Consider the following 27321-nt stretch of genomic DNA (forward strand, 5'->3'; position numbering starts at 1 on the left):
TTTTTTCTGTTTGTTTTTTTTCCCTTCTTTTCCTTGACAATGACTTTGTGAAACTGTTGGCAGTTCAAACACAATTGGGCGTTACCTAACAGGCAGAAAACCAGATTCAGCTAGAGTCAGCACTGTGCCATTCTCAATCTTACTTTGTTTTGCTCTCCCAAACCAGCATTTCTAGTTACAATTTTCCTTTATTTGTTGTTCAGAAGGCTCAGTATCACTTGGACACAGGAAATATGTGCTGCTGCTTCTCCCTCACCAATACCTTCTGGGAAGGAGTGAGAAAAGAGTAACAGGATATTGCATTCTTTTGTGTCTGTGCATTTTCCCCTCCTTTCTGATTTCCTCACAGGGATTTAATGTTCCTAACCAATTTTTTATATTGATGGAGTGGGGCATTAAAACATAAGGAATGGAAATGTCCTGGCTCTGCAACTAGAGGGTGGACAGCATACAAGTCATATCTGATTACCCAGAAAAGTCACCGGAATGCTTTTGAATCTACAGTCCAGGTGAGTTTTTGTGGCTCCTTGTGCCCACTGCTCATGTTGAGCCACTTTGGTTAAATTTTGTAATGTGATTTTCTACATAACATTTGTGCTGTGTGTTTTGACCCAATTTATGGCAACCAGAAAGTTTTGGGTTTGGTGGATTTAAATGGGAAGCCTAATGCTAATTTCTTGTCCCAGCAACTATAAGATAGACAAGCCATTTTATACCTTCACATTGCAATCCACAGTCTTACGAAGCTCTCCAGAACTCTCTTTTCAGAAAAACAGCAGAAGCTAACTCTGAAGGAAACCCAGTCTCACAGCAATCACTTCCCAGCCTCCACACAAACAAACTGTTTAAGCTGAGATAAAGCCATCGTAATCAGTGCCAAATGGAGGGCAATCTTTTATCTTAATACAAATAAGAGAACATAGTGTACAGAGTAACAGAAAAATGTACATCTTCAGCCATACAAAATGCACAAAAGCTTTCCTGTTGAAAGAGTACCTTGTAGCTGACAGTCAGATGTTGTTAGTTTTCTAGATGACCCTGCACTACTGAACAAGGGGAAACAGAGACTTTTTTTTCCCTAGGAAATAGTTGGTAGCATTACCTGTGTAATTCCCTCCCTGTGGCTGCAGCTCTGCTAGTGCTGGACCACCCACCCCACCTCATGCCTGAGAGAGCTCCACTGGATGTAGAGGCTGCTTGGGTGTTGGAGGTGACCAGGATGTATAGCCAGGCGCACCCTGGCAGGTTTGCCAGGACATATGTGCTGATTAGTAGAGTTAAAAATATGGGTATAGGCACAGCTTTGCCATAAACTATCACTGTTCTTGTTCTTTAAAGTGACCAGTCAATTCATGTCAGTCAGGAAGGTGGTTTATTTATCCATGAAGGAAAAAAAATCTCCCTCTGTGAGCTATGTCCACACCGCTGAGGCTCTGCAACCTTCAGTGCTGGGGCAGAAGATGTCCGAGTGTGGGCTAGCCTTAAAGCCTAGGCAAACTGGAGAAGGTAAAACTCTGCACTTGCTTTAAAAAAGTCAGTATCAAGCTAGAAAGTCAGTAGGAAATTACTTTAAACAACTCATTTTTTTAATCCATTAATGGAAATACGGTAAGATTTAGTTGAAGGTTTAGGTCAAGGTGACAAACTATAGGGAGTACTGGGTACGTATATCTGTAGGGTGGGGTGTCTCTCCCCCTTGCAGCTATTTATATCTCTGAGTGAAGGTTAAGGTTAGGAATTTAATAAGACAGCCGTTTATTCTGTGGAGACTAACAGTCCTGGGGTTAGGATGTAATAATCATTCTTCTGCTTTAAAAATGGTTCTTTAACAAATAGCAGTAGCTCATTGCAATTTTCAGTTGTACAAAATGACATATTTTCTATGTTACTATCAAAATATTCTGCATAACATTAATTTCTGTGCACTTATTAACATATGTACAGAACAGTGTTTCCCAATAGAAATCAGTATGCTCCTTGCTGATCCTCTTTGCCCTAGATTTACCAAAACCAAACCAGAAATTAATTGTGTTAATAGTATAAAATCTCAGGAGAGATAAAGGATTGAAGGTTTATTTCCCAGCAGCAAATGAATAAAGGAACTCCTTCAAGTTAGAGTCTAGCCGAGATGTGATTTTAACCAACCGTGGTGAATCCAGGCGAGCCAGGAATATCACACATTTTCCCATGCATTATGTTGAGTACACAGAAGCAGAGGAATGTAAACAGACAGAAGGCACATGAAAGGCCCCAATCCATTCTCCATCTGACGGAAGTGCGAATTTCATAATTCTGTCATCAAGAGTCTTTTCATCATTTTCTCTCTCTCAAGTTCACGCCTCAGAGTCTCAGCACTGTGTAATTAATGCACAAACAGCCAATTATGGGAACAACAATAAGTCTCAGATTTCAATTTAAAATAATTAACATTTTCAAAATACCAAAGGAGGGGAAAAAAAGGTCAGACTCAATTCAGTGAAAAAGCTGATAACTGATGGCTGATTCAAAAACAAGTATCACTTGATATTTCTGAAGAGCAAACAGAGGCAAGAAGAAGGATATAAAAAGATCCACATGGCAAAACAGTTTATAATTTCATCTAACCCCCATTAAAGGCTACTGATTTCAAAGGAAGCTGGACTAGGACTCTAAAAATGGAGCAGCTACAGCAAATGCCATCATGAAAGACTACTGCTACAGCCTTCTGCTCCTTGGTGTGGTCTGATATTGAGGGATATCTATATACATAGATACATAGATATGCTGAATTTACCACAGTCCTGCACATATCAGGGTGTGGGAATCAGAGCCTGAAGTCCTCACTTTCACCAATTCACTCCAGAGCCCAGAGGCTTTGTAACCCTGGGAATGCCTCGGGTAAGTGATTCCATTTCTGAAACTGTTTACCGTGCTGTTCTGAAAGTTATGTATCTCACACTTGTAACAGAGTTTGGAGATTTAAACTGTATTGCAGAAACCTTGCAGCCCATTTGTGGACAAGCAGGGGTAGAATCACCCACGTGTGCTTGAGGCATCCTACAGAAGCTGAGTTCAGCATTACAGCTTCAGAATTACATTTTTACTGGAATGATAAATTTTTAGATGAGTTAGCAATGTTGAGCAAGTGCGCAGGTGCAATTAACCAACATCTGCAAAAAATAATGAACAACCAAAAATGGGAATTGACTATGAATCCAAAAGTAAAAAAGACTCATTTATTATGATGACAAAGAAATACTTTTCATAAGCCTAGGACTATTTGTGCTCCAGAAATACAGAGTATATCCACTGCTACATTTATATTCAGTAAATGATCAGCTTGGGAAGTTCAGCTTTGATTAAATTATAGAATAAGAAGCCTGCATGCAAAACCAGTAGGATGAAAGAATAGAAAACTGAAAAGAGTCTGCCTGTGGAAAGGTGGTATAGCTTGTTGTTTCTCTGAGAAATTACAAGGCCACTGTAGCACATTACTAAAAAAGAAAAAACAAAAAAAGAAAGAGGTACAAGAAAGAAAACCGATGCCTGTTTTTCATTTGGAAGAACAGACATTTCTCAACCTCAGCTTTCCCCCATAGACATCTAATTTCAAAAAACAAATTGTAACAGCAATTATTAAAACAAAACCTTTGTGGTTCAGACAAAATGACTTGCCTGAGGAAAATCTGCACAACCCTTTCTCTCCAGGCCATTGGCCACAGAAATGGTACACTGCTGGCTACAGCAGTTAATTAAGGTAGGCTTTTTTAAATCTCAGAGGATGAGAGTGTGAGTTACAGGTATTTCTTTACATAACCCACCTATTCTGAAGTAGTCAAGCAATAATCTTTTGGTATAAGAGAAAATTACATTTTATGGTAATTATGACAGAAAAAGGGAAATCAAGCTGACTCCTTTAATGCAGAGAGCATCAGAGTATTTCTGTGGAAGAACTGCACAGTACCTGTCTGCCAGCGAAATGGGCTTATGCGACGTATATACTGTCTGGACTGTTGGAGTCGGAATAGTCTCTGCCAGAGACCTCAGGACAGGTGACGGAGACACCAGCGTAATCTTAGGAGATGACTGCACCCCACAGCACTGTAATTTGCTGTCTGCAAATTCTGCCTACAAAAAAAAAGAGGATGTAATAGAAAAGAAAAGAAAGAAAAAATTGTAAATTAGCTGCTGGGGGTCCTGCCATCCTTCACTATCCAACTCATTGCCAAGCACTCGGTAACAGAAACTGAGAATGAGAACAAATGGGAGGCTGTGGCTATAACTTCTCAGTGCAACCTCTGCAGATGCTGGACAGCCACCTCTTTTGATGCCTGGGGGACCAGCCTGATTGCAACATGCACTGGATGAAATGACACTGCATGTGTGGGACTGGCAGCATTCAGGTAAAAAACATAATCAGTTTGGAGAATGACACTTATCATTATTGCATTTTCCCTAAAAGTGATGCAGAATGTTGACAACATGAGATTTCTGGAATATTCTTCAGGAATCCTATACACTTTGCTGGTGGGTCCTCTAACTAATCTGTGTTTTGTTAACAGCTGGGGGTCTGGGCTTTTAGGAGTCCAGGTTTTGAAATCTCCACCCCTTTCCCACATTTGCTAACTGGAACATGCCTCAAGAGAAATATTCCTGCAGTATCCAGTGACAGGCAATGTTAAAGCAATATTGGAAGTGCAGATTTAAGACAAAGATCAAGCAACCATCTCCTGTCTTTCATGTGAGGCATATCAGCACAGCATTATAGCAAAGACTGGGCTACCCTTACAACCAGAGGGGGAGGATCCCTAAAAATCAAACAGCCCTGTCTTGTTTTTTGGCATGGGCTACTTGTCATGCCAAACCACAGCAGCTAGTGCCTGTGGAGCATGTCTGACCCTGACCTGGGAAGAACACAGAGCAACTGCAGTTGTCAGTGTGTCAGGATCATTAGAACATTCTCCTACTAGTATCAGCTCCATTTCTTCCTTGATGACTTTTTCTTCTGGACCCAGTTCAGAGTCTAAGGCAGGGAGGAAGAAAAATCACCATCATAAGGAAGCAGCTATTTGAAGAGCAACCTTTATCTTTTTTTGGTCTTAATTATTACTCAAATTCTGCAAACCTCTGCAAATGATTCAAAAACATAATTTAAACAGTGGGAAAACTATTTGACCCCAGAAAAGACTGGCTCTGTTAGTCTTGCTTGCTTATTGTCACTTTTTAACATGTCTAAACACATCTGTTATGATCCAAAATAACCTCTTAAGCAAAAGGAATTCCATTGATTCCACAAAATTAGTAAAATGGAAAAATGTAAAATCAACTAAAGAAACTCTCCTGTGTGTAAATACTGGCTAATAGAACCTGTTCAAAATTCTCTGTCATTCAACTTTTAAAACTCAACCTTACAAACTGCAGGGGTATGAAATCTGGTGTTCCTCATACAGGACCCCTGTGCTCTGAGGACTGCCCGATCTTACTATATGGCATGAGAAGAAGACATCACTCTGCAGCTGATGTAAATTCTCCCAGCCTCAGTGAAATCAGCAGAGTGATGACAAACTACACTTGCTGAAGAATTGCCTGGAGTCCCATAGTGTGTTTGCTCTGGATGATTATTTTACAGGAGATATCCAAACCATTTTTTTATTTATATGTCTGATTGCATGGTACACTTAAGCCAAATATTTAACTGGTCTAAACAGATAAAATGTCATTAATTTAAATCTATGTGACTTACACCTGCCTGAGAATATGGCCATCATACCTGCCATTTTTCTATGGAAATCTCTGAAATTCAGAGGGTTCCTGGCTTGAAGCTTATATTTAAATATTCCAGGTAACCACATCATCTAATTTTTCATCTGATCAAATCAACACAACTGCATATACACCACCAAATTTGAAGCTGTACATGAAAGGTAAAGCCTTCTAAATGTCACTCTCCACAATCCTTTTCCTGCTTAACAACATTTCAATGTTTTCTTCCAAGAAAAAAAAAAAAAAAAAACCAAAAAAAAAGGAGGGGGAAGGGGAAGTAAGGAAAAGAAACAAGAAAACAAAAAAAAGAAATCAATTAACAAACATTACCATCTGGGTCTGTGTGTGACTGGAGACCATTCAGAGTTAGATCTCATCAGGATGACCTGAAATGCTTCTGTGGAGAGACACCTCCCTTTGGGCTGGGACAGAGGGCCATGAAACACAGGATCAAATCCCACCTAACTCTCCTGATAGTTTTCCCATCTCTATGCAGTCCCATTGGCAGCTGCTTGTTTGCCACAGATATTTGTACATAACTCACTAAAGGGAATGTACGGGATCATGTGATGGATCATACATCATTAGGTTTTTATTGCAATGGTATTTTAAATATTTGTGATCTGGATTTTGCCCTCCACCCTGCCCAGGGAAATGGAAATCTATGGGGAGAAGATAGGATTTCAGAAAGATTAGTTTGAATTTTGCTTTGCTTATTTTCTCCTGACAGAACACAACAAAAATTCAACATTTGAATTTGCCATGAAATAGCCATATTCTGCAATATGGAAATTTCTGTGGGTAAGTATATCAGTATACCTTCTCTTTGTATTTCAGAATTCTGGCCTCCCAATTATGAAAATATATGTTATACAGCCCTCCTAAATTTTGCTTTCGTCCCGTCAGAGACAGAAAAATAATGTCTGACTATCAATACTAATTAGTGGGAAAGCTATTTTGGGGGTGCATCTTTTTGTTTAGATAAAGGAGTACTGTGAAAGACACAAGCAGTGTAATTGTGGGTTAGCTTTTATCACAACTGTGCTGTCTGGACTTGGCTGACAAAATGAAACATTGCTGTGGCATTCCTGTGTACTTTCAAATGCATTTAATTAGAGCTCGACTGTGGCACTTACACAGCTTGGGGATGCTAACTCTGGTTTTAAAATACCTATTTGGAGAAAAAACACATTTACATAAAAGCCCATGATCAGGTTTATTATGAAAGAAAAGCCTCTTTCTTTAAATCATTAAATACAGACAGAACCTCCACATGACCCAACAGTGAATTAAGTTACTTATCTTGGATTATATGCCAGATATAGATTGCTGCAACCAGTAAAATTTAAAGTCAAAGTCTGAAATGCTTCATTTTGCAAATGTAACTTAAAAATTGTAAGTCATTTTACATGGAGTTTATAAGCAGAGTGTTTCCTAAAGAGTAGTTAAATTTGTCATACTTTTTTTGTCGTCCTTATTACATAATGCCTCTACCACTGAAGCAAGATTTCGATTGTGCTTACTTTTTAAATTGTCAGTTTTCTGTTTTTATGTAGTTTACCTCACCAAAATCCCTAAGTCACATCTTCTGTGAAAATTTAACAAGAATGTAGTTCAAAATTGGATTCAAGCTCTTAGGTAAACATGAGAGTTTATACAAGGATACCATTGTAGTCACTCACCCACTAACTATAATTCTTTAAAATTCAGATGTAAATTCAATGAAAATCAGGGCCCTCTTTGTGATGGCACAGCAGGTGGTTTCAGGCAGGAGGCCATGCAATTGCTAGATAGAGGACTAAGTCTTCCCATTCCCTTACTGCTCCCTGTAAAGATGTTATGGAGCTTCACACGTGTCCTCTACAGTCCTGAACTGAACAACATTTTGGGACTGACTTCATCAGTGGTGAGCCTTGACCTTTAACTCTTAGTCCTCTGTCTAGTAAGCAGCAATGTCTGAATGCAGGCAACATTTTGTATAATGGAAATATTTAACTGCTTTGTACTCTAATTTCTACTTGGAATTTATCCTTTTTTTTTCTTTTTTTTTTTTTTTTTTTTTTGAGGACTGCTTAGTGCATAGATTTCTGACATTTAAAAAATCAGTTGGAATTGTGTTAAAACACAGTTTTTAGTTGCATGTTCTACTTACAGAAAACTGTGGTACTGTTGTAAAGGGATCGAAAAAAGGATTAGATGTATCAGCAGGGAATGTCTTTATCTTTAAAAAAGATAAAGAAAAAGATGTTACTTTCAGAGCATAAAAATGCAAAAGGAAAAAAAAAGCAGCAAAGCATTGCAACTACAGTGACATATCCAACAAATCAGAGCAGTTCAGCAGTGCTTGGACCAGACCCAAAAAAGACCCCTCCAAAAATGCATACAGAAACCTGATGATGAATAGTCAAAGCATAAATATGAAAACTTGATAAATTAATTTTACCATGTAATTAAATCTGTTGAGCAAATACAGAGCTGGTTGCATACAATATATCTTCCAATTCTGTCACCAGAATTATTATTATTCCTTCCTTCAGCCAGCACTACATTTTAAGATATGCAATATGAAGTGCAGGAGCAAATTTTGTTGTGCAGGAACTTTGTCTAAAGAACTTGTGCTTTAAATATTTTAGAATTCCAAATTCTCACTTACACAGTTGCTGCCAAAGACAAACAATCACACAAGATGGTATCAAAAGAAAATAATATATTAAAAAACCATGGGGACAGCTGTTTGTTTCAGGCAGCTACAAGGCCCTGTGTTGAGAGGAGGGCTGTGCGTAAAGGATGACCCTTGGAGGTTTTTTGAAAAGTGCATGGAGACAAAGAGGAGAGAGACCAACACATCCATCTGCTGAGAGGGCTTGGTCCATGAGGATAGTCACTGGTGTGACCAGACCCTGCTGGAAGTCACTTCTGCCTTTAAAGTAGTTTCAAACATCAGCTGAAATTAAAAATATATCAAAAGCAGCAACAATCTCTGTCCCACTTCATTGTGAATGCTGTTTCTCATTATTTTCTTTTTTAGAATGCAGACATTATTCATTCATTTGGAGAGGACAAAATAGCAGATAAACATATGAGTTTTGAACTGCACTTCGTGCTTTCCCTTTGGAAAATCACATTTTTCACTGTAAAGGTGTGTTTTTCACTTTATTACAGGAACAGCTCTGCATTGGTTTGTTATGCATGTCTCCAATCATAATTTACTAACTACAGCTACGCAACTGTTGTTTAATAATAAGGAAAGCTACCCTGAGGGCCCTGAGTCCCTGTAGGCCAAAGAAAAACCTGGAATTATGACATCAAATATAATTAAGTAAATGTACAGTGTTTATTTTGCAAATAAAATAGCAGTAACATAATGGCTTATAAGAGTACCAAGGGAAATTAACAGCTATCTGTGGGCTCGCTTCTGCAAACATGATGAATTCAGCTTAGCATTAATTGTCAGGCTTCTTACACATGAGGAGTATGGATAGCAAAGATACAGTCAAGCATGTAAATAACTTTTTAACAGAATAAAGGTGTTTGTAAATCAATTACACAGGCGTAAATGAGCTAACAACTCTGCAAAGGAGAAATTATTTCAAATCACAATTTTCTATGCAAACTTATTAAAGGAAATTTCACAGTCCTTTTACAGTCCTATATTCATGTCTGTTAGCAAAGTGTATTTATGTCTGCTTTATTGCTGATTGAACCTAACTCACTGGACTGACACAGTAGCTCCTCACTAGTTTGTTATGTTACATTATACCCAGAGCCAAATCTGGACAGCTGTAGCATGTCTCATGAGAGACAGCACATACCCATTAGCCCAGGCTGACATTCTCAGGTTATGAAGGGTTTATAATATGATGTTACAGTACAAAGTACAAGTGTACTCAGTTACAAATACAGTCATTGAGCCAAACAGAGATGGGAAGCTGGCTGCTCGTGTGCAGTATGAGTTTGATATCCCACAGCTAAAATCTCTCTAATTTTGCCAGTTAGTCTCATTAAGGAAATGAAACACAGTTAGTGAATGCAGGAAAGAAAAATTATGCAGAATGCTTGAGAGTCCACAGAGACTTGGGAGTAGAGGCACATAACAGGAGTCAGCCTGATCACATGCTGTGACCCACAGCCATGCAGAATACCCTCTTGCAAAACCAGCACTTCAACCTGTGGATGTGCGTGAGGCCAGCCTATGTATCAAAACAGGGCAAGAAAGGCTTCATCCAGTTTAGTTATCAGCGTGAGTCCCTCTCTTGGACAGCTGTGCTTTTTTAATCTTGAGAATAGGACAATGTCAACAAATGAAAGGCTCTCTGGATTCTAAACCCCTCAATTTCTGGCCTTTTAAACAAAGTGGAAGGAGAAATTAGGGAACAGAGGGGAAAAAACCCATACCTGTGTTCAATTTAAGAGTGACAAACAGAAACCATCCTTCTTAGCCTTTAGTATTTACTTTCTTCCCCTCCTATTTTTTGCCTCTGAGAACAGGCCACTGTTACTCAAAAAGCACAACAGAGCTTATTGGTTTGGCCTTGATAAGATTGTTGCTGCCAGCTTCCATAGGCAAGGCAGAGAGACAACACTGTTGTTGCCTCTTCAGCATTGGCAAGAAGCTCTCAACTATTAATGGCTTGGCTCTTCAGAGTAGGAAGTTGGTACATTCTCATCCACACAATAGCAGAAAAAAATCCCATATATTCAAGAATATTGTTCAGACAGAGGATATGCAGGATGGGGAGACAGCAGTGTGGAAAGCATCACTTAAAAAATTGGTTTATGTGAAACTTGATTTGGAAATTTCAAAGGTCTTTTCACCCAGGAATATACTTCACCTACTTTGACCTAACTGTCCTTCATGTTCACCATGGCCAGCTGTAGCAGTTGCCAGCACCTGGAAGGGGGAAGAAAACCCTGTGATTCCCATCCCAGCACACAAGGAAAGCAGATGGCTGAGTCTCTTCCTTACCCTTGCACTGCAGATGAGTATATTGCATGAAGTCAAAAATCTCAGAGCAGCGCAGAAAGCAAAACAACTCCCTGACCAGAACCTAAATGCTATGCCTTCCCCTCACAGCCTCTCTCCCTGCCCTAGGAGGAAGACATACCATACCTTTAAATATCTCCTAACTCACATGGCAGAAGCAGACCCGTAAATTTCCCAGGGTGCTTTCTTCTTCCTGCTGTGACAGCATCAGTTGAAAGATACCACCTGGGAACTGAGAAAGGAAGAAGGGCAGAGCCAACTCTATCACCTACTTCAAAGCTGCAGTTCCTTCAGTCTCTGGAGACCTTCAGCAGCTTCCAGGGTTTTCCTGGGATGGCACACACGAAGGGAAAAGGAAGGGGGAAGAGGAGATGGGCAGTTCCACGGGCAGATCAGTCTCATGAAGGGGAACTCTAGCTGCTCAGAGAAGTAAAACACAGTAGCTGCCAGTGTTTGCATATTGCCAGTGTATGCAGATTGCATATAGACCAGAGTGAGGTTTGCTGTCTTGCATATAGACCAGAGTGAGGTTTGCTGTCTGCTTTGGTATGAAACAAACCAAGTAACATCTTTGAAATTTACAGCTGGGCACAATTCCTGTCATGGCAGATGGAGCAGCAAGCACATCCACATTGCTTAGATGGGCATTTTCTGGTACAGTCAGGCTCTTCTACAGGACCAAAAGGGACTGACTGGTGTCACAGGGGCTACAAAAATACCATGAGCAACAAGAAGTTAGAGCTGTGCTCTCCTTAACAGCACAGACAGGCTTTTAAGAACAAAACTTGATGTCAAGCATGCTTGCCCTCTCTGCAGGAGTGCCAACAGTCTTGCTGCCAAAGTCACAGCCATAAAACAACCTTTAAGGCAGCCCCCATGAGTAACTGTCAGGTTGCAGGGGCATGGCATGAAAGGGGAGTGAAGAAGTTTGGCATTCCAGCAGCATCTCACATGCTTGTTTCATAACCTGAAATGCCCCTTGCTTGAAAGGTCAGGGTGCATTACCACAACAGAATTACTTTGGACAAGCAGCTCCTTGTCTGGAATATTTAGCTTGGCAAGTTGAGAATTTACTAAGCTTAAAAGAACAGTTGTCATAAAAAAAAAAAAAAAGAAAAAAGAAAAGAATAATAAAGAAGGAATCAGCATAGTCTCAGGAGAAGTCCAATGGTTGAGTAAGCTTTAGGGTGAAAAATCTGAAAACCAGTCAGGTAGAACAGTAACATTGATTTTGTGGGAAAATGAGAAAAAATTTATTCCTCTGTGGATAATTTCTTAGCAGTACTCAAAGATTCTTTTTGCATTATTAGCTCTCCATTGGAGTAATATATTTTGGAGGCATCTTTGGCACAACCAGAAAGAATTAACAGCACTGATTTTCCTTGTTTAGATTGCAAGGGAGAATAAAGAAGGGTAAAGGAAAAAAAAAAGGACAAATGGACAAGAACCTTCCCCTTTTCTTTACATTTGTGCAAAGAGTTCTTCTGGATGAAATTTAAAATCTCAGTAAAAACAATTGCACTTTCCTGAAACACCTTTTAGATGAGTTAGGAGATAAAAGTGTAACTTTCTCATAAAAGCAAATGGAAGTGGAGGGACATAAAGAAAGAGTATTTCTGTCAAGTTAATTGATATAAAATCAGTAAAATTTGGTATTTCTATCAGAAGGGAACATTACAAATGTCTTATTCTGGGAAAAAAATACTGCTTTTGGGAGAAGTGGGCTTAATTTGGATATGTTCCCTTGCCTTTGGAATAGTGTATTCACTGCCTTGGCACAACTTTCTTTTCTTCCACAAAGGTCCAGTTATATTTTCTGCTGTTGATGCTTTGCTTCACTCCCATCCCCTGCACCTTGACTGGAGGCATTTGTAACATTATGGTGAAAAAGTGTGATCTCAGTGGGTAGGCACTGTCACTCTGTATACTGACCAGATGGAAGACAGACTTTAGGCCAAACACTTCACTGGATTCCCATGCATTGCAGCAAGAAGAGGCAGAGCTGTTAACACCTAAAGTGGTGTCATAAATAAGGCCCTCAGGATACACATATAGCCAGAGGAGTATTCTGTTGTGCTTTATTTCAAAGTACACGATGTAAGGTGAATGCCATCATATCTATACAGCACAGAGACTTGTTTCTACTCATCAAACTAGAAAAGGACGTCAGCTGAAACATCTAGAGGACATTACACTAGCATTTCCCAGTCCTGACATGTGATATGACTTTAGAAATACCAGTTAACCATTAGGCTTGGTTTCCAAAAGCAGTGTGAAGATTCTAGACTCTGCAATTTTTCAGTATAACTTCTCGTCTGCTGTCATACCATTTCAGTGGCTGAAATGAATGAGGCAGAAAATGTAAACCCAAAGAGTTTCTGGTATTTTTCACCACAAAATACCTACATGGACAAACAAATTCTTTTCAGTGGGAGCAGTTCCAGGCTCAAATGATCGAACACTCAGATTATGTCAGCCCCAGTTTATGTCCTTCTTGTGTGGCATCATAACTGGCATGACAGGTAGGCATAATCACTGCCAGGATGCACAGGGCAAAAATCAGACCGAAACAGTGCAGCTCATCAAACTTGCAACAGGAAAGAAGCATAAATCAGCAATACTATTGACCAATTAGTCTTGGAAAAACCTGTGTGATGAACCATATGTCCCGATGAACCATACTTGGTGCAAATCCCACAAGTGTTGCATCACAGGCCGCCTTCTTTTCATGGGATACAGGATTTTTTCTAGTTTTTGAATTGATATCTGGGTGCCTGTGTCAGCAGAGAGATTTTGTTTACACACATTAAAGAGGGCACTTCTGCAGAAATGTACTGTTGAAAACACCCTGAGGCACCAAATGCAAAGTTTCTGAAGAGGATGGGTTTCTGCACAAGCCACTAAGCCAGGGAGGAAGAAACTGAACTACATGTTCAGAACCTCCCTGCCTGCTGTCACTCTTTCTGAGGAGACAACACTGGAAAATCTCCCTCATAGTTCCATCTGGTCTTTGGACCTCCCTTTCTCATCTTGAAAAAAACTAGTGGAGACTGGAGTTCAAGGAAATATTTCCAAGGATATTCATTGACTCCTAAGAACCAACATAAGTGAATCCAAGTCTTTGACTCATCAGATTTGGTGTGAGTTTCCACAGGACCTCTGTACTGCAGTACAGAGTCCCCCTCCCCACAGTTACTGCTCCATTCCTTCTGGTAAACTGAAAAAGCTCCACTTTGAAAGTTCCATGTTCATCCCGCAGTATCTTTGATGAGACAAGTTCTCTTGGGGCCCCCTCAAATGGTGAACTTGCCATTCCTCTGCTCATTGATGTACACCAGCCCTTCTCTGGACCTTGCAGCAGGCTGAGTCCACCTGTCCTGGAACACAACATAAAGCATACACTGCTTTCTTGATGTCTCACGAGCTGCTTGTACTTTCCTCTCCGTCAGGTATTTTCCTCCCTCTTAGAGGGACTTTGTGCAATCCTTCCTCACAGAGAGGCATTGTCTGGAGGTGGCTACATGGCTCCTTGACTGTGCTTCTGTCTCCCAAATGGATGTCAAGGGAGTTCACGGGAGTAGAAGATGTAGAAGGTTCAGCCTCTGCTAAAGCTTGCTTTGCTGCAGCTTTAGCATTTCACAGATACTTTATGCATAGTAGTTTGTGGCTGCAGTATAAACTCCACACTATTTGCAAGCAGGTCTACAGTCACAGTAGTTAAGTTGCCCTGGATATAATCCTGAATCTTCATGTCAACTCCTGTAACAATTTGCAAGGGCAGCCCTACAAATTTTGTTGGTGCTAGTATCTTTTTTATGCTACCTTTAGGGATCAAGTACTCTAGATTTTCACTCTAAGGATTGTAATTATGGGTTGCTAGCAAAAGGATTTCAGAGGTATTGGGAGAGCATCAGGGACGACGGAAATAGCGTTATTAAATCAGTCCAACGTCTCTACAGCACACTGGAAGAAAATGCGTGTCCTGGATAATTTTTACAACATAAATTTGCCTTGTGAATATTTTTGAGAAGATATTCTTTGAAGGAAAACAGAATAAGAACAATTCAGATGTGACAAAAATGAGACAGTGTCCATGCTCTCACAGTCTTAAGGATTTTCAGTACTCTTTCGCTGGTGCTGTGAAGCAAGCTGAAGCAAAACATAACTACAGAATGGGCTGTCAGCCCAGTCACCATCCCCTGAGGAAAATGTGGCAAGGCAAAATGATGTCACAGTCTTGGTGTGTTGGCAAAAATGCGGACTAAAGATTGCAGTGTTTGCTTGGTCTTTGTTTAAAATGCAGAAATGAAGCAGGCAGAAAGCAGAAGGTACCTGCTGGATGTGGTTGCTCTCCAACAGTTGCTGCATTAGTTGCATTGCTGGGACAGCTAATGCAAAGTTACCTCTTTGTCCCTTGGCCTTTACCAATGAAATCAACGGTGATCCAGTGGCAGGTGCCTACACCGCGTGCACAGCCAACAAAATCAAGTGGCATCTCTGCAGATGGAGGCTGTTTTCATAGAAGAAAGTCACTAAAGATGGATAACATGAAGAGGAGGAAATGAGTGTTGTGATTCCTGCCAGCTGAGAGTGCCCCAGGTAAGCCATATACTTCTCGATTTCGCTGCCAGCAAGCAGACTGTACATGCATTTTGTGCCAGATGGAAAAGCTCACCCCTCACCACACCTGCTTATTTCTAAGTATAGACACTGATGGCTCATCACCCAATAACTGTTAGTTCACCATGAATTACTGACACGGAGACTTCAAACCCAGGAACATTCCCACAAAGGCTGATTGATAACCACCTAACACATCTGCCCTTTTTAGAACCCTCAGGATCACATTCCTCTCTTGAAAAGTTATGATAGATTGGCACAAACAGTGTACTACTTGTCCTCAGTCCAACGCAAACAGTTTGTCTCTCTACTGTAATCAACCTATACTTGTGTAAGAGGAAAAGCTGGCTGAAAATCCTTAAGTGTCCAGAAACTCAACCCATAACAGTCTCCTTGACTGTCAGGATAGTAAGAAATACTTTGCACTAATTTTCTGCCCCATTTTTCTGAGCTATTGAGCTCTGGCAAAATCCCCAGGAGCTTATACAGTTCATTATTATAAAGGAAAAGAATAGCACAGGTAGAATAAAGTCAGTGGAGCTGCAGAAAAAGCATTAAAATTACAAACTGGTGCACTATTTATAGATCTATACAGAAGGACGCTTGAGTGTATTTTCAACTTCAGCATGTGACCAGCCCCAGGGACTACTGCAGCCTTAATCTATGCACGTGCCTACAAATTTTGGCGACCTCTCACGAATTTTGATCTCAAGTACACATGAGTGCTGACTGCTGTGCTGTGCTGTCTCACTACTCTAAAAGTCTACTCTGAACTAAGCTTCTATAAGACAGTAATAATTTCCCATCATAATATGTCACCTTTTCCAACATGCATTAAGAAAGCAGAGCATTGCTTCTTTAAAGGTAGTGGATACAAAACTATTTGATCCTATCAATAAGACCAACTGGAGTAAAAGCTGGAAGTCTATAAGGAACAAGGTTTTGCTTGGTTTAAGATTCGTGCATGAACAAATTCAATCCCATATCTAGCAAATCTTTTGTGATAAATGTTATAAATAAAAACCTATTTATTCATAATCTCACACCCTTGATTATGAATCACTCATATTGCCAGCCATCAAGCATTAAATAAACACAAAGATTCTGTCTTGACTGCAAGTAAAATCGAGTTGTGTTCAAACACAAGAACTTATTAGGCATATATATTTACAGATTTAAACACCTGAATTGTAATACTTTGCCAATTCAGTGCCATGAAACACATCAGATGCCTCTGAGTCTGTGGGATGTTACCCCAAGAGCCAGTCTCCCAGTCTGAGACACTGCACTCAGGTATGCCCCTTGGCTAAAGAGATTAGTCCCAGCCAAGGGATAATCCAGATCAATTAGGGCTATCAGCACATAACTCACTTTTGCCCGTCCTTAATTACAAAAGAAACAGCTCCTTTGGACCAAGAGCACAAGTACAGAACTCTTCTGCTTGGCCCAGGAATGACAACAGTTTCAATGCCAGAAGTCTGTTCTATCATTTGAGCAGAGCTCTGCTTCCCCATAATTTGTTTATTGAGCAAAAGATTCAGAGGATCTGTTATTAAAGACATCTCTGTGAAGGCAGCTGAAGATTATAATGTTTCAGGGAACAGGAAAAGTAAAAGAGAAATGGGAGACAGGCCAAACAATGACAGTCCTCACCTCGGAGGTCTGCTTGTGGTATCTCTTCAAGGGAAGAACTACACTGTGAATAAAATGTCCTAGGCAGATCCTGGGCCCCAGTCACCAACTTCCTGCCCATCCCAACAGGAGCTCACAGGCAAGCCAAACTGGAAGCTGGAGATTAGCTGTGAGGCATGTTTCCAGCACCACTGCCTCAAAGATCCCTCCCTGCACCATGTGGTAATGGAGGAGGCCAAAACACTGTATCTGGCAACCTCTGGTGATGTTGTGGTCCCTGGGAAGATTATAGTAACTCTTTCAATTCAGAAAAACCCTGAAGTCTTTTAAAATGTAAAAGGAGCCAAAACTGGTCCAGTCATCTTCATAACCGGGGGACAGTGGGCGGGCTTACAGCATTTACTTTTAAATGTCTTCCCAAGAGCCCTGGGATAGCTGGAGGCTAAGACCCAGGATACTCTCTTTTCTTGGGGGAGGGTAAGAGCAGGGTGTTGTTCTGATTTGTTGTTGGGTTTTGTTTTTTGGTTTGGTTTGGGGGTTTCTTTTCCAATCCTATGCCTGCTGCTTTTTCAGTGTGCTCTCTATGAGCTTGGGAACTAACTGTTCTTGGTGCAGGAATATGCCCAACTTCAGCCACACTACAGATGTGAAGAAAAGCCATTATCCATACTGCCTCACCACCCCTGCTCTTGGTGAGGAAGAAAAGAGAAAGCACAGTTTCTTCAACCCTTTCTCCAAACCAGTAGCAGCAAGACAGGAGAGATCTGGAGGCCAAAATTGCTTTAGAGGTACACACAAACATGCGGTCTCCTGACCACAGATCTTTTGAAGAGAACAAGCTTTGTCTGAAGTCTGGGCAGCTCAGCCACTGATGCAAACACATGGATTCTATCTGGATGTGAGCACTTGAGCTTCATCATTATAAATTTTGACAGTTTGCTCAACTCAGATGCAGCAGGTAATGAGTGCCAAATCATCCACAAATTCAGGTGGTCAGAAGCCCACTGGGCTTGGCACATGACTTGCCATCTCCAGTACTGCCAGCAGGGCTCTCAGCAGAGCATGTGCATATGGCTTGGTGTGCGTGCCAGTTGGCAGGGACAGCTCCTTCATCAAAATCCATCCTGGCAATATCTGGCACTTTGCCAGAAGAGGCCAGGTGACGTTCCACAGCACTGGAGCACTTGCAAGATTCTAGTCAACCTTCTGGCAAAGGACCAATAAATGACATTAAATTGCTGAATGAGTTTTATAGAGATTCACTTTCCTGACCTCACCAGCTGTGCCTCCTAGAGAGTAGGGGCTTTTTGTCTTGATTTGCTGAAAATGAGGAATGCCATACCATAAAGCAAGCCACAAATCCACAATTCTTCCCTAGTGATGGTTTTATGGACAAGTTCCAATGAATAATTCAGAGAAGCATGCAAGAACTGCTTTCTATTAATCAGGCTCAAAATGGGTGTATAGAATAATGACCTCTGTAGAATTTTTCTTCCTCAGCTCAAAACAGTTTAAAATTTTGTTTTTCAAAGGGTGATATAAGGGATAATGAACAGAAGGGAACCCTTCCTACTGAGTTCATAGGTTTGCAATACAGTTACCATGATAGTTAACAAGAGAGAAATCGAGAACTCCTGTTTTCTTTCTTCCACAATTGAATTAGAATTTTCTTCTATGGTATGCAATGCCTGGGACAAGGCACAGAGCTGTGGAATTACCATAGCTGTGCTGAGGTTTATGCAAACTTTGATTTTATCAGTCTGATTTACTGGTTATTCTACTATTGCCTTGTACTAGGCTCTGTATAAAGTCATAGCAAAAGATCTGTCTGGATGTAAATCTCATATGTCAATGAATGTGCTTCTGTTTCAGTTTTGCTTGCTAGTAGATAGACTGAAGAAAATTAAATATATATTATGCTTCAGTAGAGAATTTACCCACTGTTGTGAATAACAGAAAAAGCAGAGGGTAGATCAGAAGATAGGCCAGAAGAGAAAATCTCTGGTCACTTAGGTACCACTTGTGGTTCATCAAAAAGGACTGCTACTGCTTAGGAATTCTCACCAGAAAATGACTATGTATTCAAATGGAATATATTATAAAAGAAATGGTGCTGACTCAATTTTCTCTATACTTAAAAAAAAATTTTGAAGGTTTCAATCAGCACTTTGTCAGAGCAGTTTTTAGTGCCTAATTCAGAAATGACATTTTGGTCATTTTGGTCATTTGGAAATATGAGCTCATCGAAATTAACCAAGCATTACTTGAAAATGAACTACTATTTAATTTCAAATTGGCCTGATCTTTCTATCTACCCTTCTTACTACTCTCTGACATTTGGTTCAGGATATTTTCCAAAATACAGGCTTTTCAAAGGAAGATGCAGACAACCAGTTTTTACTTTAATCAAAGAAGAAAAAATATTTCATATCAGTTCTGATTATTCAATTGCATGGCAAATAAACAAGAAAGTTTATCTGATTTTTTTTGCTGGCTTTACAAGTTGAGTCACCCAGCCAGTCAAAAAACAGTTCAGAAAGCAGATGTTCCCATTTTCTGCTAAAGCTTGGAGACATTCAATTGAAATTCCACAGAACAGCCGAGCTGTTAGCATCACACTTGCTATCACACTGGAAAAATGTGAATTAGAATTACACATATATCAATTCATTAGATGGCTTGAAAGAAAACAAACACACAATAGTTACTCACTGGAGTCTAAATGCAATTGTCAGTAATCACAGTGAGGAAGAGAGATTAGGAACTTCACAGCTGCTGAGACAAAAGGAATAATGTATTTCTCAGGCCAAAAGAAAGGTGATCAACATGCCTTTATCAAAAGTCTTTGTGCCATAATAGCTTCATCATTATACTTGTCTCATTGAGAGCAAATGTAAAAAGATATACCTGGTTTCAGTCTTTGCACAGAAGCTGAGCATTTTTCTATCACACCAATCACTGTAGAGTGGAAGAGGAGACTCAGCCAGTAAAAAAAGTTGATGCTTTATGCTCTGTGTCTGAAAAGCCCTGTCTATCTATTGTTCACTTTTGTTTTTCATAGGCAGATTTTACACCTGCTCTCTCCTGCTCCAAACATGAAACACATTTGCTTGAAAAGTAAAGCAATAATCTGAAATAAAAAAGACACTGACCAAAAGTATGATTGAACATATCAGACCTGATTTACAACAATACACAGGTTATAAAAGACTTACTAAAGATTTGCCTTTTGCACTTGCTGTAGGAGGTAGATGTCATCTGGTTTAAAATCTGTTTGCTTGCATTTACTTGATTCCTTTCACTTACTCTGATGTTGATTTCAAGCAAAAGAGAAAGCTGCTAATGCCATGGAATGATCACTTTTTTTTTTTTTTTTTTTAATGAGGAGGCAGGGGAAAGGGATTTCAGGTAGTTTTTTTCTTATTTTTCTTTTTTTTTTTAAGCTTCAATAATATTCATGACCCTCAAGTTTTCTGGCCTTCCTAAACAGTGCTGAAGTGGTGGCAATCTATATCACTTCAGAGGCATTGAGAAAAGCTCTGGACTAAAAATGATTAGTGCACTAATTGCATAAAAGGAGAAGCCCACAGACAGTCTTGCAGTGCCCTGTCTGTGGTGTTTGGCAGATGCTCTTCATCATCAGGGAGCAGACACCCTGGGACCTTGCCTGTCAGTTGGCCTCAAGTTGCCATTACAAGCACATCCTATACCCCCTCCCATAAACTGATCAAACTTTAAAGTAATTTCAACAACCTTCAGCCACGGTACTGCCTTTTGGAGTAGTTTTCCAGAAATTGTGCTGCGTGCAAATGTACTTTATCACTCTTACAGTTGTCAGGAGAGCCATCTGTGAAACTACAGGGTTTCATGGATGATTTGACCTAAAGCTAAGTAATTTTGTTTGTAGGGTTAGTGTTCAGCCACAGCTCCACTAAGGAAGCTGGGACAGATTAAACCATCCAGCACCCATCTACAGAAAGAGCTTCATGTGCAGCTGTGACAGCACAACTTCAGTCCTCCAGCTTCATAGGCAAGTCTGGAAATGGCCACTGACCCACCCATCATACAGGCACAGCAAACATCCCACCACTGTGCAACAATCTCACAAACTTTAGCTACAGAGCACTTTTCTGATTCTGTCTTTCTGCAGGCACACAGGTGGTAGAAGATCCTCCACTCTACTGGTGTAAATATCTTCTCAAATGAGATCCCATCTGCTCAGGCCTGCTATGGAGTCCAGCCAAAGTCTTAAGTTCCAGGACCAGATCTGCTTGCATGATCTGGCAGAAACCAGATTTACTGATAGGCATTTGCACATTTTATAACTTCTATGAACGTGAAGCAGTCAATTGGAATGCCAGAGGGTGGTTAGGACAGCAGCTTAAAAAGCACAAGAGGCAACAAAAAATAATTGTGTGTGGCAGAATTCATCACCTCTCCAGGGAAAAGCTTGTGCCCTCTTGATCCAAACTATCTTCTGACATTGCACCTTACTTTCATCTCAAGTTTTATAAAATGTTAGCCAGTGGACCATTGATTATTTAAAAGCACTGAATTAGATGATACACGCCTGAATTTTTTCCATTTAACACATTCCCCTATTTTTGGAAGCTTTTCTTGCTCATATACACATCATATCCAGTTTATCACAGGGTCCACAGGTGCAAAGTCAGCAATGGATTTCACTTTGTGGATCATTTTATTTTTTGGAGAATTCACTTTCAATTAGTTAAAGAAATAGAGAAGTGTTGAATCATCTGTCATATATCTACAGAGTTCACCAGCTTGTTCTGCTCAGCATACAGATAATGGGGAAAAATATATTGAGCCAATGAATTTAAATCACTTAAAACAGAGGAAAAATAACAAGTAAATGTAGAAGCTTACAGGTCATCTTTTAGCATTCTCCCATTTTGTTTCTTCACTGGCTACTTCTAAAATGGATGACTGGGAGCAAATCCCTAAATAGCTAAGTAGCAGTCAAAGAGTTTTAGTGAATTTTAAACTAAGATTCAAGGGGCTGTCTCTGAGGCTGACACTCAGTTATCTTGCATGTTAGTAATTCAACAGGCTGCTTATGAAACTGGCATCCACCAATAAAGCCCTGTACTTTGCAGAGCTACATATTAGTCACAAGTCCTATTTATAATGCTTTATGTATTCACCCATTTATCTGGTTGCCCAATGACTGTGATTGTTTTAAAATACTCTAAGTCCCATCCCTAGTTTAATAAATATATTAAACTATATTTATATATAAAATACATAAATACAGTGCTTTATATAACCTAAATGATGCTCAGGTAACCTGCATTTGCTTGATGCAAGCTGTCTCCTCCCAGGAGCCTTACACAGCATGGGCCCCCAAGCACTTCCTGCAAATCCCCAGCCAAATGTCTCATCCTCAGTTTGACTGAGCCTTACAGTGCACCCCTTTGCAATGTGTTCTCATCCAGCTGATGCCCTTTTCTTGCAGCAGAAAAGAATGGTGCTTTGCAGTATGAGTAGATTTAGAGTATTCCTTGAGTTCATGTGGAACTAGATTTATTGGCTATTGGTCTAAGTTTTTTGTATTGAAGTTGTTTGCTTTAGCAATTGCTATTCTTTGTTTTTTCTTAGTTTAATATGGAGTTAAAGGGCATGAACTCGAAACTGGAAATAAATATGCATTTGATATACTGCTTGCTGCTTTTACTTCTTATTTCTATGTGTAACAGACAAACTGCTTCTTTTTGCAAATTCTTTTGCTCATAATTGGCCATTACAAATACTGTTGATTGAGAAGCTGGCTTGGAAAACAGATTTGTTTTAATATTCCCCTTTGAATCCATTGCATAGTTATTGCATGCAATTCATCTTATACTAAGAAATCTTTTTGTTGTTGTTGTTGATATGAAGATGTAAAAGTAGAAAGCTTCTAATTCTGAGCTATACAACCCAGTCTTCATGAGTCCTATTTTTTCTACAGTATTTAGTTCACCATAAGTAATGCATTTATAAATTTGTCTCTGACTGAGCTGTTTTAAAGACCTTGGGGGCATGCAGAGATACTTGATCTATACTTTCAGCCAGTCAGATAGTAGATACATGCTAATGTTCTTATCAAATATCAGTCTTGAATTACATTATAGTCACTTTTGTTTAGAATTCAATGCTAAAAGGACTGGCTATGGGGGTATTAGAGTTTGATATGTTTGTCTGTCTTCCACGGAAAAATCGCTTTACACAGAAAGTGAAAAGTTCTTTAAAATGAAGGCAAGAAGTACTGAACTCATTTCCCACTCTGTTATTTGGCTTATTGCAACCTTGCAAAATTGCCATAAAAATTTAGCAACTAAAAATCAAAATAACTCTTCTTTATTAATATAACAAACATTAAAGGGGAGTGGAATCAAAAGATACTTTACTTATTTTGCCCTCCTCACTACCTCTTGCTCACTATCTACTGAGAGTTTGCAAGGATGTTTTATCACCTCCATCAAGACATAAAAACTTCTCCCAGTTTCTCCCTGAGCTGAGTCACTTTAGACCTGGTTGCCTTCACTTTATTTCCAAAATAGTAGATGCTAGTGCATCAGGTTCTGTACTCTTTCAGATGCAATGAGATCACTTTGAATGAACAGGATTGCATAGTAATGCTATCACTAAAATAGAAATACTTGTTTCCAACTCATCCTAAATAAAACTATTTTGCATTACACTGGAAGCATTTATTTTTTCATTTTTAAACTATCACACTGGTAATTTACGCCTTTTAAATGTTGTATCTCAAGCTTTAAATAAGCAAGTAATTTTCTACTTTCTGTTTTCGGCCAATAGATGGCAGGTGAAGCTCTAGAAAATCATTCACTTGATACAGCATGAGATAACCTATAGTTTAAAAGCACATAGCCAGCTGTAAATTACTGCTCCCTGATACCTCTGTAGATGTGATCATGACTTAGTCCTAGCCCATCCACCTTGCATTATAAACCTTAGTCTAAGTTTAGGAATAGCTCCATATTGTATGTAAACATCTTCTTTCTTATTTCTTTGTCCTACTCCATTAGGTCAAACTGAAGTTTGTACACACTGGCTTTCTGTCTTGTTTGAGGAGGTATTGTCAGAGCAGTGTAGCAGCTGTTACATTCATTCAGGGTCTTAAGACTGAGCTTTCTGTAACTAAGCAAGAAAGCTCTGCATCCATACATATGTCAGAAATGACACTGATTATAAGCTGCAACAGAACAGCTGAAAGCTCAGGCTTTGATTTCCAGTTCCATAAAGGCTAGAAACACGAGGAGGGAGTGCAGGAGGAGAGAGAGGCTGGTGGCAGAAAGAGCCTACTACACTGGCAAAACTTATTCTAATATTTTTCATTGAGGATGCTCCTAATGTGATAATATAATTCTTCATATATGATGCTGCATTTTTGTAAAACCATTTGCTTTTTCTGAAACACAAAAGCAGGAGGGATTGAATCTTGTTTACATACAAGCTATAAGCATACGGTGCTAAAAGTCACAATAGAGTGCAAAAAAAGATAAAGATTTTCTTCTGCTCATGTTATAATGATTTTAAGGACAACAAGCAATATGTTGTAGTCAATTAATTGTAGGATCTAATTGAAAAATGACTAGAAGTGTGCATAAACCGCAGGGTTTGAGATCTGCAGAGCACAAAAGGATACCTTTCCCTCTAGGCAATCTGCATTAGTAAATGTACATTATTTCTCTTGCAAAATGATTTCCTGAAATCAGTCTGCCTCATAATTGCCCTGCTGTTACTGGCAGTCTAAGTATTGATGACTAAGTGACCATTAGAGCTCAGCTGGTTCTTGTATATATCACAATATCTCCTCCAGGCTGACCGAGTAGACAAATTTGATTGCTCTCATCCCTGCATGGCAGCATTCATGATTTCTATTAATCCACTCCATTCAGTAATCCTTACATTTTTATAAGTTAATTTGGTTTTCTGAGCTCCACTTCTAAGCATAATTCTCAGCATGTATTCCACTGTATTTGGTATCTTCCACTGTTTTGCTGGCAACAGCAGCAAAACACGGATAAAACCCAAGGTCATCCGGAAGCATCAATGGTTAGACACTGAACAACGAAGATCATGCAGCTCAGTCAGTGACTATTAATCACTCTCTACCAGTCATGTTACAGAAAAGAAGGGAGGATATCTAAAGCTGCCTCAAATTAACAGCTCACCAGTGAACTGGGGAAGTTTAGCAGCATATATCATGACCAAAATAAATTACAAAACCTAATTTTGGATGACCAATTTAGGTCCCTAAGTCTTTCTAGTCCAAACATCAAAGACAAGAGAATAAGCCTCTTCAAAAAACCCTTGACTACACAGGAACCTGAATTTCCATCTCTATCACCTCAGGCAAATATCCCAAATAAGACAACATGAATGACGACTTCAGATACTGTACCTGTCACTGAATGTGAAACAAATGGGTGCAATTAACAAACAAATTCCCAAGGGCCAGGTCACAGCATGCAAAACCAGCACATGACCACAGACTTGACAGTAACGCAATGCTAAGCTGCACATGACTTTGACCCTCAAATAACAGACAGCACGTTCTATCACAACAGAACTATTAAATAATCAGACTGTCTCAAAGCTACTCATTTGTCCTTAGCTTGCCTTTGCTTGGAGCCTCTCTCCCTGAAGAGTAAACTTTTCATTCAAACCTCAACTGAGAGCAGCCTGTAGTCAGTGAAACTGCAGAGAAAGGTCTGTAAACAATACCTGCTCTGTAGAGAACAAGCTGACCTTTATAGATGTTAAACAAAACAAAATGGGTTGATTGATGCTGGGCAGTTCCTGCTCTCCAAAATATTAAAACCAAGAAAGTCAGTGGAAGGTTAGTTTATGAACATACAGTGTGATAAATTATGTCAGTGGGTGGTGGGGTAGGGGAAGGGGAAAGCATGATTTGGTAAAATACTTAGGGCAAAAATCCTGTATCCTCAGCTGGAAAAGGAAAAAGTGTGTAATGCTGTAACTTCTGTTAAATGGAAAAAAGAAAAACCAAACCAAACCTGTGTTATCTAGAGCAGTCAGTTGCTGAAGTCTCCATGACTCATTTTTTAAAATTCTGATTAACACAGTAAGATATGGTATGTCTTTTAGAATAAGAAATCTATTTGTAAACTCCAACAGATAACTACAATTTAGCCAAAAATATATTACTAATATAGAGGATAATCTAACCTAGACAGAATCATGGAATCACTTATGTTGGAAAAAGCCCTTCAGATCACCAAGTCCAACCCTAACCCAGCACTGCCAAGTCCCCCCTTAAACCATGTCCCTCAGTGCAACATCCACAAGCCTTTTAAATACCTCCAGGGCTGTCGACTCAACCACTTCCCCGGGCAACCTGTGCCAATGCTTTACAACCCTTTCAGTGAACAAATCATTACTAATGTGCAATTTAAGGAGTAATTTGAGATCGTTTCTTCTTGTCCTTGTCACTTCTGACTTGGGAAGAGACCGACACCTACCTCGCTACAGCCTCCTTTCCGGTAGTTTTGGTTTCAGTCTGCCTGTGTCTTGTCAAGCCCCACAGCTCTCATCCAGTGGTAACAGGACACAGGCAGTTACTTACAACAACTACAACACTGTCTCTGAAGCAAAAGGCACAACCCCACAGCACCTTTCCCATACTGTAAACTAGGACCTAACCATGTAGTGAAAGCAAGGCCCAGGACAGAATTACCTTACTACAAAAACATTTATGCCCAAAGTGTAGGGCTGTCCTTGTCAAGTTTTTATATGTTTTATCTGTGGTTTCTAGAAAACAGCAAAAATGCCTTTGGACAGCAGAGGAGCTATCTGGCATTAGAGTTATTTGCAATGCAGGATGACTTGGAGGAAGTTAAGGATCGTATTATAATTATGCAAGAAATCTGCTGAGAATCTGAGATGGAAACATTGAGATCACTGAAGTCGAGAGGCTTTTTGACTTCAGTGGGACCGGCATCTCTCCCTGGCTTTTAAGCAAAAGTAGAAATCATCTACGTCCAAAAAAAGAAGTTAATAATCAACACATTATAGACAATTCTGTCTAAAGTGAGGAAGAGCACCTTGCTAAAGAAACATGGAAGTGCAGATACACATCTTTGGATTGGCTATTAGGTCAGGTCTGAACAAAATTATGGGGAAAAGAAATGACTTTTCAGACAACCCCTGAAAGCAAACCTATGATCACATTAGGAATCTGTGTTAAAGGGACAAAGAAACTTGTGAAACCAGTGCAGCAATGTGTAAAGATAGGAGGGAGAAATAAGAATTTATCCAACAATAAACACATTCAGAAGATCAGCCATAACACTTGT

General features: G+C 39.6%; 1 protein-coding gene across 1 annotated transcript in view; it reads right to left on the reverse strand.

Annotated features, from left to right (window-relative positions):
* Positions 1-1978: 1978 nt before the first annotated feature.
* The window catches only part of EPB41L4B (erythrocyte membrane protein band 4.1 like 4B), a 166238-nt gene continuing 140895 nt past the window's right edge, over positions 1979-27321 (reverse strand). Inside the window, exons 25-27 of the mRNA XM_069004155.1 lie at positions 7895-7963; positions 3944-4107; positions 1979-2354 (exon numbers count right to left, since the gene is read on the reverse strand). Coding sequence (XP_068860256.1) covers positions 2285-2354; positions 3944-4107; positions 7895-7963 — 303 coding nt within the window. The 3' untranslated portion in view covers positions 1979-2284. The remainder of the gene's footprint in view (positions 2355-3943; positions 4108-7894; positions 7964-27321) is intronic.

This window comes from Aphelocoma coerulescens, chromosome 2, assembly GCF_041296385.1.
Source record: "Aphelocoma coerulescens isolate FSJ_1873_10779 chromosome 2, UR_Acoe_1.0, whole genome shotgun sequence".
Taxonomy (NCBI): Eukaryota; Metazoa; Chordata; class Aves; order Passeriformes; family Corvidae; genus Aphelocoma; species Aphelocoma coerulescens.